Genomic DNA, 15,954 nt, shown 5'->3' with positions numbered 1-15,954 from the left:
TACTATAATATAATAATCGCTTATTGTCACAAGTAGGCTTCAATGAAGTTACTGACAGCCTGCACTATGCCTGTTAGACATGCTTTATTAATTTCAATCTCTTGGCTGATTTTTCTTTTTGTATGAACGTGTTGTTATAATCCATTTGCTTTCATTTAAACACTGAAAATAAAAAAGGTTTGTTTACAAGGAAAAGCACTTGGCTAAAACTACTCTATCTATAGTCATATAATTGCTCTTATGATATTGAATATAGTACTAATTTCTGTTATTTTTGTAGTTGCCAATTATTGTATGTCTTTACGTAGATAGTTTTCAGTTGATTTCTCCTCCTTCACACTCAATTTGCTTCAGGTCACTGCGATCTCTGCTAGTGTCTCATAACTAATCTATAGGAGGAACACACAAGTTGTGGCATGTGACATTCTCCTTTCTAACCATTGCTCAAATGCCCCTAAATGACGTACCTGCCAATCAGGATCTTGTGGCATTGGGAATCATTATTGTGAAGCTATTTTGCGATACTGTGGTGCATTAAATGCTGTATCACTTGAGTGCCAGCTTTCACTTACAGTATTCCTGCAAGCATTTTTATATTGCCTGACATTTCAGTTGAAGGTCACCCTGTACTTGTCCCCGTTGCTAGTAGCTGTCCCAAAATATTCTGTATGGTTTGCTGTGGGCGAACAATGCAATTTGGTCATTTACAGGTAAGCAACCCTTTGAAGAGGTTAAGGTGACCAGATGAAGCTTGTGTAAAGTTGGTGGTTTTTGTGTATTGTGAACCCCCTTGCATTTGTATAAATGTAATAACGAATATATTATTTGTGAAATTATTTCAGATTCTACAATTATTAAATCTTGGAGCAATGTTGAGATACAAAGTTCATTCAATATCATTTGATCATTTTTCAGAATTCATTCCCCTGTTTTGGGTATCACTGGTGTGTATTACCCATCCTGGTTACCCTGTCTGAATAGCTTGCCAGACCACTTCAAAGGGCACTTAATAATCAGACTAGTTGCAGCCTCAAAAGTTCTATTTGAATCTGAGCTGAGCTTCCAACACCGCATCTTCTCGTCACCGAGATCCAATTCTGTATATCATCCATCTTTGCCCTCCTCCAGCAGACATGTTGCTGAAGCCCTCACATGCTCTGTTACCACCAAACTTGACTACTCCAATGCACTCCTGGTCAGCCACCCCATCTTCCACCCTCCTCGAACTTAAGCTCATTCAAATCTTTGCTGTACGGATCGTAACTGGCACTAAGTTTTTGTTCATCCTTCATACGATTGCTGATCTGTCTTGGCTCCCAACCCAGCAGTGCCTCAAATTTAACGCACTCAGCCTTGAGTTCAGATCCCGCAATAGCCTTGCATCTTCCTGTCTGTTATCTCCTCCAGATCTAAAACCCTCCAAGAAGAAGTCTTCTTTCCTCCAAATCTGACCTCTTGTGAATCTCTGATTTTTTTCATGTTATCAGCAATCTCCTCTCTGCCTATCTCCCTACCTTCTCCTCTTCCTTTAAGATGCTCCTCTAAATCTAACTCTTCTGTTTAATAATACTCCTGTAAGGTGGAATGGCACATGTATAAGTGCAAGTTATTAATAGCGGAAACATTTCCTCTGATTTGGGAGAATCAGTGTGGTGAGGATAAATCTCTTTATGCAGAGGTTTGTTGATGCTTGGAATACTTGGCTACAGGGAGTTATGGGAGTGGTCATTGCATCTTTTAAGTAAGGAATGTTTTTGAGGACGAAGATGCAGGCTATGGAATTTGCACAGGGCAGTGGAATTAGTTTGGAATTATTCTAGCGAAGAGCTGGCACCGAAATGTTTGGCCGAAAGGTCTCCTGTGCTGTAAATATCTATTGATTATCACTATTGGGTAGCTTTACACTATTATCAGTCTGGTCTTTTAAAAAAACTTGCTAGGTCATTGGTATCAAATATTATCACAAAACCAATAAAGTAAACAAACCTCTTTGCGGTTTGTGGGACCTTGCAGTGTGAAAATTGACTGCCATGTATCCCTATGTTACAATGGGAACTGAACTTCAAAAATACTTCATTAATTGTAAAATGCTTTGGAACAACCCGAGGTTGAGAGACCATTTAAATGCAAGTCCATGCCTTTCCATTTAATAGCCTTGAATAAAAGAAGAATGTTGCAAATGTTTTCATTTTTAAAAAAATTACAATTATGCTGATGTTGGTTTGGATGTTGTGGGAAATAATTGAAACATTACAAAGGTATAAACACAAATTCCAGGGTAAATAAATTGTAACTTCCTATTCTTTAAACTGAATTATTTTACTTGTACCTGTGCTCTCATTAAACCGCAAATTTGGTAAATATACAGTTTTTAGATTCATGACCATGGTGTGTAGAATTAAGACAATTATAAAAGAAGAGACAACATGAAGAAAAGCCTTTCTACACAACTAGTGTTTAGGATTTGGAATGCACTGCCTGATGGAGTGTTGGTGTGGATTCAATAGTAGCCATCAGGGGGTATTGGATTAACATTTGAGGGTGAAAAGGTTGCAGGAATGTGGGGCAGATCAGGGGGAATAGGTTTAACTGGAAAGAGCTGGTGGAGATCTGATGATCCAAATGGCATCCTTCTCTGCAGTATTGTTCTTTAATCCTATTAAATCACTCCAACCTTTTCATTAGTGTAATTCTGCAAAAGAGTGACACAATGTAAAAACTTTGGTGAATTCCTGGTATATAAATAGTCAGGGTTTTCCCTTAAACACTTGTTTTTGGCACATTTGTTTTAAATCTAATTTTTGTTAGTATTAGCAGAAACCATCAGTTTTAAATTGTAAAATATTTTGTGGCAAAAGCTGGGCAGACTTTCGGTTTAGCATTATAAGGAAGTTCCTTGTGATTCACAAGAGATGCTGAATGATTGATGAAACTGCTTAATGATTGATGACGACAAACTAAGACCAAAAAGACTTCTGACTGAACAGAGGTTCTGGCAGCACAGTAGTATTGTGGATAGCACAATTGCTTCACAGCTCCAGGGTCCCAGGTTCGATTCCGGCTTGGGTCACTGTCTGTGCGGAGTCTGCACATCCTCCCCGTGTGTGCGTGGGTTTCCTCCGGGTGCTCCGGTTTCCTCCCACAGCCCAAAGATGTGCAGGTTAGGTGGATTGACCATGGTAAATTGCCCTTGGTGTCCAAAATTGCCCTTAGTGTTGGGTGGGGTTACTGGGTTATGGGGATAGGGTGGAGGTGTTGACCTTGGGTAGGGTGCTCTTTCCAAGAGCCGGTGCAGACTCGATGGGCCGAATGGCCTCCTTCTGCACTGTAAATTTTATGAATTCTATGATTAGTCACATTTACACGCCGATTTAACCACGGATATTTTCAGTTAAAGCATTAAGGAGAAACAGCTGTTTGCTTTTATTGTGAATTATTTAAAAATTACTGCATTTTCTTGCATCTTCAAGATGATGGAATATAAACCCAAATTTCCTTCTTTCCAACCACAGCAATTTATGTTGATTTGAATGGCACCTCTGCAGTGTTATTGTACATTGTTGTAGTTTTAATTATTTTTGCATATTTATCCTTCAGCACAAGAGAAAGTTGGGCAGTTGGCAAACCACATGACAGTAGAAAATCGCTCCTGTGTGCTTGTTCGTCGTGATCTGGTAGCACTTCCTGCTAGTCTCATCAGTCAGATTGGCTACAGATGTCACCCAAAGCTGTACTCCGAGGGTGATCCTGGTGAGAAGCTAGAACTTGTCTCAGGTAAACATAATTTAAAATCTTGATCAATCACATATGTACGAGGTCCAAGGATCTCGAATCACTGAAAAATAAACAGAAGTAAATGGATGGGGTTTGCTGACACATGGCTTCTGAGGGCTTCCCCACACGCAACTTTTTTAAATAAAAAAAACACAGCCTAGTGCATGCTTTATTGCTTGATTTTGATTTGAATGCTTGTGAATGATGTAATTTCACTGTAACCCAGTTTGACAGGAGAGCTGTGAAGGGGAAGCCCTGGAGAATGGTGTTCTCAAGAGCAGCTAGGAGAACTGTGCTGGACACCAATTTGTTCCAGGTGCAGTACTTTAGCCCAGAAGGGAAAGGATGTCCCTAAAAACAAATTCCATGGCGGGGAGTGTGGGGTATGTGGTGGGGAAGTGAATTTTGATCCTCATTCCCAAATGATCAATAGCTGATCAACACCACTGTACTGCTAATTTCTGGTCTAGTGGCGCTTTGTCTTCTGGCTTTCTTTTTCTGCACTTTCTGTTGACTAGTTTAAATACAGTACTGTAGAACATTTTTGAAGTACAATAAAAGATCACCCTATTCATAAAGTGAGTTGATAACCAAATGATTGAGGTTGAACTGTGACAACATCCACCTGCATCACTCAACAGGGATTTCAATTGAGCAGCAAGGATCCTGGAACAACCGTTACAGTTTCTTCTCTTTTGTTTTCCTTCCCACTCTTGTTGCCTTCTACCGTGGCTCAATTATGTATAGCTGGAACCACTGGAGTGTCTCTATCACCATTGCCCAAGCTGCAGCCTGTGGTATATTGCCCCTTGATCCTGATGATCTGGCTCTTAAAGCCCAGACAGTATTGACCTTTTTGAAGTGTTGATGCTCTAGAAGTTGGGCAAATGCTTTTCCTTGGCATTTTTGTCTCAGAACACTAGGAGTTCACAACTGGAGTTTATAATATGTGCAAATTCATGAGAACATTATTTCAAACTTTGTGATCTCTGACTTGATACCTACTGAAACAATCAGTGAGCTGTAAGTATTGGACCAGGGTCGACATCAGACAGATTGTTTGCATGACTACATGTAAGAGAATATACTAGGAGTCATAATAACTTGTTGCATTACAACTGCTTGGGACAGACTTAATGAGCTAGCCAGTCTTTTCCTGTCTGTCTTTTTTGTATGCTTGTATGTATGTCATATCGTGGGGAATTTTGATAGGCAAAATGTTTGCTTTCCGCTTTCTTTAGCTTGTGGCTTTTAAAAAAAAATGTTATGTTTGATTAAGATTTTCCAGGCATAAACATAAAACGTAAACATCAGGTTACATTAATGTCTTGTGGTACAGAGGAGAGATAATAGCGTAAAGTCAGAGAAGCATCAAGCTGTGTACACTGTCCCCTCCAAACACATGCGCACCCACCAGAGAAGAGAAAAAAAACATGCATGCTAGTGGTCTAAGTAAACTAACAAAAATAAAATGGAAATTTGGGCTAATGAAATAAGATTTTAATGAAAAAAAAGAAAACAGCAGGCAATCTACTGTGCTGTATGGTAAGTTGTAATTTCTTTACATATGCTAAGAATGGATGCCAAATCTCGTAGAATTTAGTAATGTGCACCTTATTTTTCCCAATTTAATGAAATGTAACACATCTTTAATCCTGCGGGGGAGTGATGGGAATCACATGAGTTTCTTCGAAGTAAAATTAAGCATCTTGCCAGAAGAACCACAAAGGCGTTGAAATCAGTCTTCTGTTTGGCCAATGGAAGGGTTGTTGGTAGCACACCAAAAAGTGCAGTCAATGTACTTGTGTCAACCGGCGTTTGAAATATTTCAGAAATAATTTTAGAAGATGGCTGCCCAGTAACTGTGTACGGTTGGATGAGACCAAAACTTGTGTATCTCAGTAGCAGGGCCTGACGACACTTGTCACAGGTGGGGCCGATAACAGATGGAGTCGATACCTTGATAAATCTTATAAAGTCTGACATTAGTGAGATGGTTACGATGGAAGATTTTCCATTGTGTCACACCGTGTTTAGCACAGGTAGATGAGGAATAAATGCAATACAATATTGCATCCCAAATCTCATCTATGAATTCCTCGCATAAATTCTGCTCCCGCCCTTGCAGTTGATAATGAAGGACTATGAAGAGAAATGATTTTAGGGTACAGACTAAATATAACTCCTCTCACTGTTGAGGCTGGAGTCAAAATTGCATCAATAGAAGAGTGGGAGGGAAGTGTCGGGAACTGAGGGGTAATGTTGTGAACAAGTTACCTACCTGCAAGTATTTGAAAAAGAAGGTCCTGGGGAGGGAAAATTTGTCCATAATCTGTTGGAATGATGCAAATGTATCAACGATATCAGCTATTTTTTTTTTACTCCCGTTTTCTTTCATGGGCAGCTTAGGATATGATCTGCCCTCTTAAGTAGTTCTTCAAGGATTCTCATAGAACAGAGGCAGAAATATCGGAGGGCATCGTTAATAGCTATAAAAACATCTGCAAGTGTTTTCATGTCACAAGTGGACCAGATATTAAAATCTCCATCCGAGATAGAGGGCGGAAAGAAGTGGTTCACTGAGACTGGGGAGAGAATTGATCATATTTGCAAGTCAAATTGTATCCAAATTCTAAGGTCCGACTTAGCAATAATAATCTTGATCAAATAAATTCAAGCCGCCAAGCAGGGAGTACAAGACGAAGATTCCAAGTGCAACCAGAACGGCTCGACCAATGAATGTCTGCCTGTGATCAATATAGGACAGTCCTAAAGTTGACGGTCCAGTAATAAAATTGGAAATTGGGTAAATCCATGCCTCCTGAAGATTTTGGTCTTTGCAAAATTGCTCTGAAAAGTCTTGGGACCTTTTCTATTCCAAAGATAAGACGACCGAGTTTACAATTTAAGGATACACTGAAAAAGGTATGAAAATTTGGGAAGGGAATTCATTTTGATAGCATTCATTTTGATAGCATTAATGTGACCTGCTAGAGACGGTGCTAGGGACACTTTAATCCTGTTCTACAAGTGCAAGAAGAGGGGCAAAGTTACATTTCAAGAGATTGTCAAATGTGTATGTTATACGCATCCCAGAAAGATAAAAATTGATTAAAGGCGATCTTAAACGATAGTGTATGCAGTGGAACGTTATAAGCTGCAACAGTCAAAGGAAAAAGATCATTCTTAAGTTGAGTTTATAACACAAAATATGACCAAATTCCTCAAAAATAGACAAAACATTAGACAAGCGCATGGAAGGGTCTGTCATGTAAAGGAGCAGGTCATCTGCATAAAATGAAACCCTCTGTTCGATGTCCTACGTTACATCCGGTCATACACTGACTATCGCAAAATACAATAGGCAAGGGGCCTGGAACCTCAAAAAATAGGGAAATATTCAGAGTGGGTATTTGTTCAGACTGATGACAGTAGGACAGAATACAACAATTTAACACAAAAAATAAAATTTGTGCCAAATCCCAAATTTTTTCAAATCATAAAAGTAGTTCCACTCAACATGATCAAAGACCTTCTTGGCATCTAAAGAAATAAAAATCTCTGGGAGTTTTGTGATTGAGGAGCTGTACATAACATTAAAAAGTTGTCAGATATTTAAAAAGGAGTGTATTTTTTATAAATCCGATTTGGTCAGGAGAAAAAATGGACTCGATATAGAATATGCTCTAAATGCACAGCTAATATTTTAGCTATTGGTTATAGGTCCACATTGAGCAATTAAATTGGACGAAAAGAACTACCCTCCAGGGGATCTTTATTTTTTAAGATCAACAACATTCAAACGATGGTTAAGCATATTAACCAGTAGAGGGTTCGGTTTGTCTGAGAATCTATAAAACTCAATAGGATATCCTTCTGGTCCTGGATGTTTTCCATATTGCATGGCTCTAGCTGCCTTAGTGATTTTATCTATGGTAAAAAGGCTCCTCCTAAGCAACTCATTGAGTTGGGATTAATGGTGGGACCATTCAAAGATTCAAAATATTTCTCAAAGGCTGCTGTATCAATAGGATGATCGGATTTGTACATGGGGGTATAATATTCTTTAAATTGATTATCTGCTGAGAATCAACTGGTATGCCTGCAGGGGTCTGGAGCTGTGGAATTAGATGGGTCGAGGACAACTGTGAGTTGGTGGGCCAACAATTTACTTGCCTTGTCACCATGTTCAGAATATATATGTCATGATTTAAATAGCGTCTCCTCAGCTTGATGTGCAGACAAGGTATCAAAGTCAGCATGTAATAAGAGATGCTCCTTGTATACAGCTGGAGATATATTAGTGGCATATATGTTGTCCAATTGAATAATGCGTTCGGATATTCAGATATTTTTTTCCTCCTGTTTTATTTCATGGGCAGCTTAGGATATGATCTGCCCTCTTAAGTAGGTCTTCAAGGATTCTCATATAACAGAGGCAGAGATATTGGAGGGTAGTGTTAATAGCTATAAAAGCATCTATCTGGGCCAACCAAAAGTAACAAAGTCATCACCTGAGAGAAAACGTGTATTAAATCGCCGAGGGAGCGTGATTCAGCTCTGCCACGAAGTAATAAATTTGTTGTCAGATAAATGTGATCAGAAATAATTATGGTGTTGTATGAACAAGAGCAGACAACCGAAAGAAGTTTGTTATCTAATATGCATGATGAACAGAGGCGAAGAAGTGCTCCTTGCTAGTGGGTTTTTAAAAAATGCAAGAGTACTGGGACTGCATACTCCTGACGGAATGATTTAATAATCTCAGCAGGCATCGAAGGCGTGCTGGTTTTAGCAGAGGAGCGGTCAAAAGTGGAATTCAGCAAGCAATTAACGTCGCCCCCTAAAATAAGTAAATGTGAGCCCATGTCTGGCAGGGACGATAAAAATTAAAGCAATCTATTCGCAAGGATTACAAAAGTGTTTGTATCTCCTATCCGTAATTATAACATATCGGCCATTCGCATCAGTCATAACATTTGAAGCTACCAATGGTAAGAACTTGTGTATGAAAATTGCTGCACCCCGTGTTTTGCTGTGAGAAGTTGAATGATAAAGTTCTTTACTCAAAGAGTAGTAAGGACGTGGAATGCCCTGTCTGCAACAGTAGTGGACTCGCCAACACTAAGGGCATTCAAATTGGTCATTGGATAGACATATGGACGATAAGGGAATAGTGTAGATGGGCTTTGGAGTGGTTTCACAGGTCGGAGCAACATCGAGGGCCGAAGGGCCTGTACTGCGCTGTAATGTTCTATGTTCTAAAGTTGGCCCACCCTCCCTCTGCGAAGTCTAAACTGATCTATGATTAAGGTGGATTTCCTGGAGGAACACAACTTGTGCACTCAGATGTTGAAGATGCTGCAAGACTTATGCTTGATAAGCTGATTTGACTCCTAAACATTCTAGCTGGCAGACTTAAGAGCAGGTCTCCCTGCCATTGTGACTTTTTAGATTGAGTCTTATTTTTTTGGGGTAAAACATAACTTCAGTCATCGTCATTGATTGGGGAGTACATAGTGTAAAAATAACTTGGCCTATGTCAAGCAATGCTATAATGCTCGAACAGATTTTATAAGACAAAACATAAAACGAGAAAGAGAGATAATGGAAATACTAAAAATATACCCTCAAAGCATCTCCCCAAACAAGATTTTATTTACTAAAACCCTTTGCTAAAAGCGGTTGAGTGACATGCTAACAATGACTATAGTTTAACAAAGTTCTGATAGTGGTATCCATGGATGCTGAAAAGGCTTTTGACCGGGTCGAGTGGGATTATCTGTGGGAGGTACTAGGACGGTTCGGGGCGGGGTTCATCGACTGGGTTAGGCTATTGCATCAGGCCCCGTAGGCAAGTGTAAGGACGAACAGGATGACATCGGACTACTTTAGACTGCGCCATGGGACAAGACAGGGCTGCCCTCTCTCCCCACTGCTGTTTGCGCTTGCCATAGAGCCGCTGGCAATTGCACTGAGAGCTTCTAGGGGCTGGTCGGGGGGGGGGGGGGGGGGGAAGAGGGAAGAGGGAAGCGTGGAGAGTCTTGTTATACGCAGATGATCTGCTGTTATATGTATCGGACCCAATGGTGGGGATGGACAGTATTATGGCAACCCTGAGGGAATTTGGCCGGTTCTCCGGATACAAACTGAACATGGCTAAGAGCGAATTGTTTGTAATTCGGGCGAGGGGGCAGGAGAGAAGGGGTTGCCTTTCAGGCTAGTGGGGGAGAGTTTCCGATACTTGGGGATTCAAGTGGCACGGGACTGGGGCAAGTTCATAAGCTCAACCTGTCCCGACTGGTGGAATGAGTGAGCGAGGAGGTCCGGAGGTGGGATGCGCTCCCGCTGTCACTGGCGGGGAGGGTGCAGACTATTAAGATGACGATTCTCCCGCGGTTCTTGTTTGTTTTTCAGTGTCTCCCCATCTTTATCCCACGGTCCTTCTTTAAGAGGCTGAATAAAATTATTCTGGGATTTGTATGAGCAGGGAAGTCCCCGCGGGTGAAGAGGGTGATGCTTGAAAGGAACAGAGGAGAAGGGGGGCTGGCATTGCCGAACTTCAGCAACTATTACTGGGCAGCCACCATAACTATGATAAGGAAATGGATGGTGGGTGCGGGGTCGGTTTGGGAGTGGATGGAGGCTGCTTCGTTCAGGGGCACTAGCTTAGCAGCCCTGGTCACGGCTTCCGCCGGCACGGTACTCCACCAGCCCGATAGTGGTGGCGGCTCTTCGGATCTCGGGCCAGTGGAGGAGGCATGTAGGGGAGGTAAGAGCATCAGTGTGACCCTGATCTGCGGCAACCACCGATTTGCCCCGGGGAACATGGATGGGGGCTATCGACTGTGGAGGAGGGCGGGGATTGTGAGGATGGGGGATCTGTTCCTGGAAGGGAGCTTTCCGAGCATGAGGGCGCTGGAGGAGAAGTTTGGGCTGGCGAGAGGGAACGACTTTAGATACTTACAGGTGCGGGATTTTGTACGCAGACTGGTGCCGTCCTTCCCACGTCTCCCACCGAAGGGGAGGCAGGACAGGGTAGTTTCTAGGGGAGAGGTGGTAGAGGGTAGAGTCTCGGACGTCTACAAGGAGCTGATGGGAGCTGAGGATACGCAGACCGAGGATCTGAAGCTTAAGTGGGAAGAGGAGCTCGGTGGGGAGATGGAGGACGGTATCTGGGCAGAAGCCCTGAGCAGAGTAAATACGACCGCTACATGTGCCAGGCTCAGCCTGATCCAGTTTAAGGTCGTGCACCGGGCCCACATGACGGTGGCCCAGATGAGCAAATTCTGCGGGCTGGAGGACAAGTGTGCTAGATGCGCCGGAGGGCCGGCTAACCATGTACACATGTTCTGGTCATGCCCTAAACTCGGGATATTGGCAGGGATTCGCAAATGTCATGTCCCGGGTATTGAAAACTGGGGTGGTAATGAGCCCTGAGGTGGCAATCTTTGGGGTTTCGGAGGACCCGGGAGTCCAGGAAGAGAGAGAGGCCGAGGTTCTGGCCTTTTCTTCCCTGGTAGCCCGGCGACGAATACTGTTAGCATGGAGGGACTCAAAGCCCCCGAGGGCTGAGGTATGGCTATCGGACATGGCGTGTTTTCTTGGCCTAGAGAAAGTCAAGTTCGCCTTGAGAGGTTCGCTACTAGGGTTCGCCCGAAGGTGACAGCCATATGTTTAATTTGTGTCTTGACTTTTTTTTTCTACTGTACAATGTCACTTTTTTCTATATACCTCAATAAAATTGTTTGTTTTATAAAAAAAAAAGCAAAGTTCTGACCTACATAGCGAATGCACAGAATGAAGATAAATGCATTTATAAAAATATTTTTTAAACTTGCATCTTTCTTCAAGGAACATTCTGTTCCTCTGTATCTTCGGAATGACCATCATATTTTATTGCACCGTTGATGAAGGTTTGCAGCGGCAGATGAGCCTTCAAATGATTACTCGTCTCCACTTGGGAGAGTGATTCTCAGTCGGGCAGGGAAATCGAGGCCAAAGTTGATTCGTGGGCATTAGTGCAGGAGGTGCTTCACACTGCCAAAGGCAGCTCTTTCTTTGGCAACCGCGGAGGTGAAGTCTGGAAATATGGACAGTCTCTTGCCCCGGTAGAGTCGGGGAGCAGCTTTCTTGGCTTGGTGGAAGATCTGGTCGCGAACATGGTGAACCCGCATAACAAAGGGGCATGGATCCCTGCCATCCTTGGGTCTAAGAGAAGCCTGTCTCCAATTTTAGCAATAACTATGCTATAAACTCCGTAGGGTGAGGACCATCCACACTAATAGGCAAATGTTGTTGCGCCTCTGACTTTGGCTGGGAGATGATTTTTGTAGTCTGTAGGGCTCCACAGTATTGCCACAGAACACTGCTGAGCACTCAAGTTTCTTCAAACTGTTTTCCTGAGGTTCAGAGGCTGCTTGCAATGTTGTAATGGAGGACTTCAATTCTTCACTGACGGAGACTTTCTCCAAACAGAGGCTTGTCGCCAGAGTGTCGATTTTCCCATATCTATCATTTCTCAGTGACTCCAATGTGCCCATGTACAGCTCTACACTTAAAAAGACCTCCTTATCTGTGCAGTTCGCTTCTCTGCTCACACGAATAGCATCCGGACATGCCAAGGCTTCACGGATTACTACCGCAGCTTCCTTCTGAGATCAGGATCCAGGCATTTCTCAAACTTTTGCAAGCAAAATTATATTACTTGTAAACAAACTGTGTTAGCTGAGTGACAGAAAAACAAAAAAAGTATGCCTAAAATATTATGAATAGAGTCACTACATCATGGATCACAGGGGAATGCATCTTACATTGTCAGTGCTTTCCTCTCCTTGTGTGCTATGCAAGCAGAGATCATGCAGTTCCAAGAGTAAACTTGTCAAGCCAACATTCATTAGAGAAGTCTTATCCGAGCCATGGGTGATCACCTTTCAGTTAGCGATTTTTAATAACTAATTAGGCTTCTGGAATTTTAAATGCACACGTTTTACATGTTTATGTCTAGCAGGATAAAATTGTTTTCAAACCATTAGCTCTGTTCTGCAATTTACTGGCCAGCCTCTATTCATGTCTTAATCCCGCAAGTTGATTTCTGCTTGTCCAACTGCACTCCAACCTGCCAACTTACCTCTACTTTGTTTTTGTCTCCAAGTAGAAAAACCTTCTCACCCAGCGAATGGTTGAAGAGATTTTACTTTCCTCCTAGTGGGAGGTACATAGCCACCATTTAATATTTCTCTGGCTGAGCTGACATAGAAGTCTGTACCATGCTCGTTCAGGTGGTAATGCTTGTGATGTTCTTGGGACAAAACAGCAGGACTCTATAGGACTCGGTGAGGAGCATTCCGAATCCATAAGACCATAAGACATAGGAGCGGAAGTAAGGCCATTCGGCCCATCGAGTCCACTCCACCATTCAATCATGGCTGATTTCAACTCCATTTACCCGCTCTCTCTCCATAGCCCTTAATTCCTCGAGAAATCAAGAATTTATCAACTTCTGTCTTAAAGGCACTCAACGTCCCGGCCTCCACCGCCCTCTGTGGCAATGAATTCCACAGACCCACCACTCTCTGGCTGAAGAAATTTCTCCTCATCTCTGTTCTAAAGTGCCTCCCTTTTATTCTAAGGCTGTGCCCCCGGGTCCTAGTCTCCCCTGCTAATGGAAACAACTTCCCTACGTCCACCCTATCTAAGCCATTCATTATCTTGTAAGTTTCTATTAGATCTCCCCTCAACCTCTTGAACTCCAATGAATATAATCCCAGGATCCTCAGACGTTCATCGTATGTTAGGTCTACCATTCCTGGGATCATCCGTGTGAATCTCCGCTGGACCCGCTCCAGTGCCAGTATGTCCTTCCTGAGGTGTGGGGCCTCAACATCACATGCTGTTAAAACATCAATTTATTTGTTCTTCTAAACTCCCTCTGCTGGTACATATGTATGGTTGCCTTTAGCAGACAAAATGCACACTGCAGTTTTCAATACGCTGCATTCTTCCCCTTAAAATGCTTTGGAACAACCGGAGGTCAAGAGACTTTATTTAAATGCAAGTCCATTTAGACATCGTGACCAAAAGAAGAATGTTGAAGATTTTTTGACTGGATGGTTATTTTTGCAAATTGTGTGGGTCAGTGTCAAACCCGCGCACACACTGCAGGGCAATGTGTTCCCTAAATCTCCAATGCCGTTTTTGGGAGGAAACAGTAAGATTCAGTAAGGAACAATCAGAACTACACATGCTGTTAAAACATGGATTCCTTCATTCTCCTCCTAAACTTCAGATACATGTTGTGTATTGTGTATTCCCTGTTTTAGTGTTTCCTCACAAGTAGCCTTGTAGCTGAACAGGGGCACTTTAAGAGAATGATTGCGTGATATGGGCCTTTTTCGGGGGCAAACGTGCAGTCTAATATTGCAGCCTGTGGTGTTAATATTGTCTAAATAAAGCTGTATGTTGTGGTTGACCTTCCCAAGGCCTGCAGACTCGATCCTGAATCTAACACTGCCGATGAGGTAAGTGAACAGCATTTGTAGGCACCCGAAGAAATAATAAGTAATTGGAATCGTCGCTACATGAAAGCTGGTGACCAAAAAGCCAAACAACAGTTGCAGCAGCGGAAGGACCGAAAAATCTCAAGGAAACAACCTTGGAGAGAAGCTGCCATGTGCTCCACCTGAAACAAACACGGTAGTCGTGAGTAGCAAGTACCCTGCAACAACAGAGGATGTTGCAAAACACAAACCGACTGAGCTCAGGTTGTGCCTTGTTTTGGGGAGAAAGGAAGCAAGATGGTGCTAAAAAGGCAGCTTTTGGCACTGTGGGACCATTTAAAGAGAATACAGAGTGATGGAGTTTGTATACTGAACGATTCAACTATTTTGTTCAAGCTAACAAGATTGCAGCAGATCTAAAAGCCCCAACGTTCCTGAATATAACAGGGAGGCAAACATTTAACTTCGGAGTCTGGTACAGCCGGAAAGGCCAGGCACAAAAGCATATGAAGAAATAGTGGAAATATTGCAGGGCCACTGTTCACCAAGACCTTTAGTCATTGCAGAAACGTTTCGCTTTCATAAGCGCAACCAAGAAGAAGGTGAATCGATTACAAAGTTTGTAGCTACCCTGAAAAGACTGGCTGAACACTGCAAATTCGGGGATGTGTTAAACAATACCATCAGAGCAGATTAGTATGTGGTTAGGATTTAACGGTTGTTAACTAAAAAAAGTGACCTGAAAGAAAGCTTTGGAAATGGCTGTATCCATGAAATTAGCAGCCAAAGAAGTTCAAAGGTTGACTTTGAGTACAAGAATTCAGAAGATGTCAGCTGAAACTTGAATGTAAACACAGACTAGCACTTGTCGTAGGTGTGCAAAAACAAGGCACTCAGCAACAGATTGCTGGCGCAGAAATTGTGGCTAAAGGACCACATTGCACCAGCTTGTTGGAAAAGAAACTAGCTTCAGGCAAAAGTTGCAGGAAGCAAGAGCTGAATAAAACAAATAGCAGGCTGAATCAAGAAAAAAGTGTCCCTGGGGTACAAAAAGGACGTGAGAAGGAATTCCATTCACAGCCCAAAGACAAACTGTTATTAATAATAATCTTTATTAGTGTCACAAATACTCATGTGAATGTTAAAAGGAGGGCGAATCATAATCCACTGTGACATTGCCATCTCCTTTTCCTCCGTGTCTTAATAATCTTTATTATTGTCACAAGTAGACTTGCATTAACACTGCAATGAATTTACTGTGAAAATCCCCACGTCGCCACACTACTGCGCCTGTTCGGGTACACTGAGGGAGAGTTTAGAATGCTCAATTCACCTAACAAGCACGTCTTTCGGGTCTTGTGGAAGGAAACCGGAGCACCCGGAGGAAACTCGCGCAGACAAGGGGAGAACGTGCAGACTCCACACAGACAGTGACCCAAGCCGGGAATCGAACCAAGGTTCCTGACACTGTGAAGCAACAGTGCTAACCACTTTGCTACCGTGCAGCCCATTATTAAATGTACTAGCTATTGCTGGTGCAACAAAGCGATATTGGGTCACTACATTACTGGAATACTGCGCACTCAACAGCCCAAGTTGCTAATAGTTAAACGTAAACTACGCACTGTAACTGATTTGCTAAAACCACCTAAGACACACATTGTCGAGGGAAAAAGCAGCA

The 15,954-nt window shown here is 42.5% G+C and overlaps 1 protein-coding gene across 3 annotated transcripts in view; it reads left to right on the top strand.

Moving 5' to 3' along the window:
• LOC140399272 (nucleus accumbens-associated protein 2-like) overlaps positions 1-15,954 on the top strand; it is a 134,477-nt gene that overhangs the window by 99,465 nt on the left and 19,058 nt on the right. For all 3 annotated transcript variants that reach the window (XM_072488732.1, XM_072488731.1, XM_072488733.1), the window contains one exon: positions 3,598-3,774. In XM_072488732.1, coding sequence (XP_072344833.1) covers positions 3,598-3,774 — 177 coding nt within the window. The remainder of the gene's footprint in view (positions 1-3,597; positions 3,775-15,954) is intronic.

This window comes from Scyliorhinus torazame, chromosome 22 (genome assembly GCF_047496885.1).
Source record: "Scyliorhinus torazame isolate Kashiwa2021f chromosome 22, sScyTor2.1, whole genome shotgun sequence".
Taxonomy (NCBI): Eukaryota; Metazoa; Chordata; class Chondrichthyes; order Carcharhiniformes; family Scyliorhinidae; genus Scyliorhinus; species Scyliorhinus torazame.
Note: the sequence above shows the minus strand (reverse complement) of the source record. Positions and strands in the feature narration are given on the sequence as shown.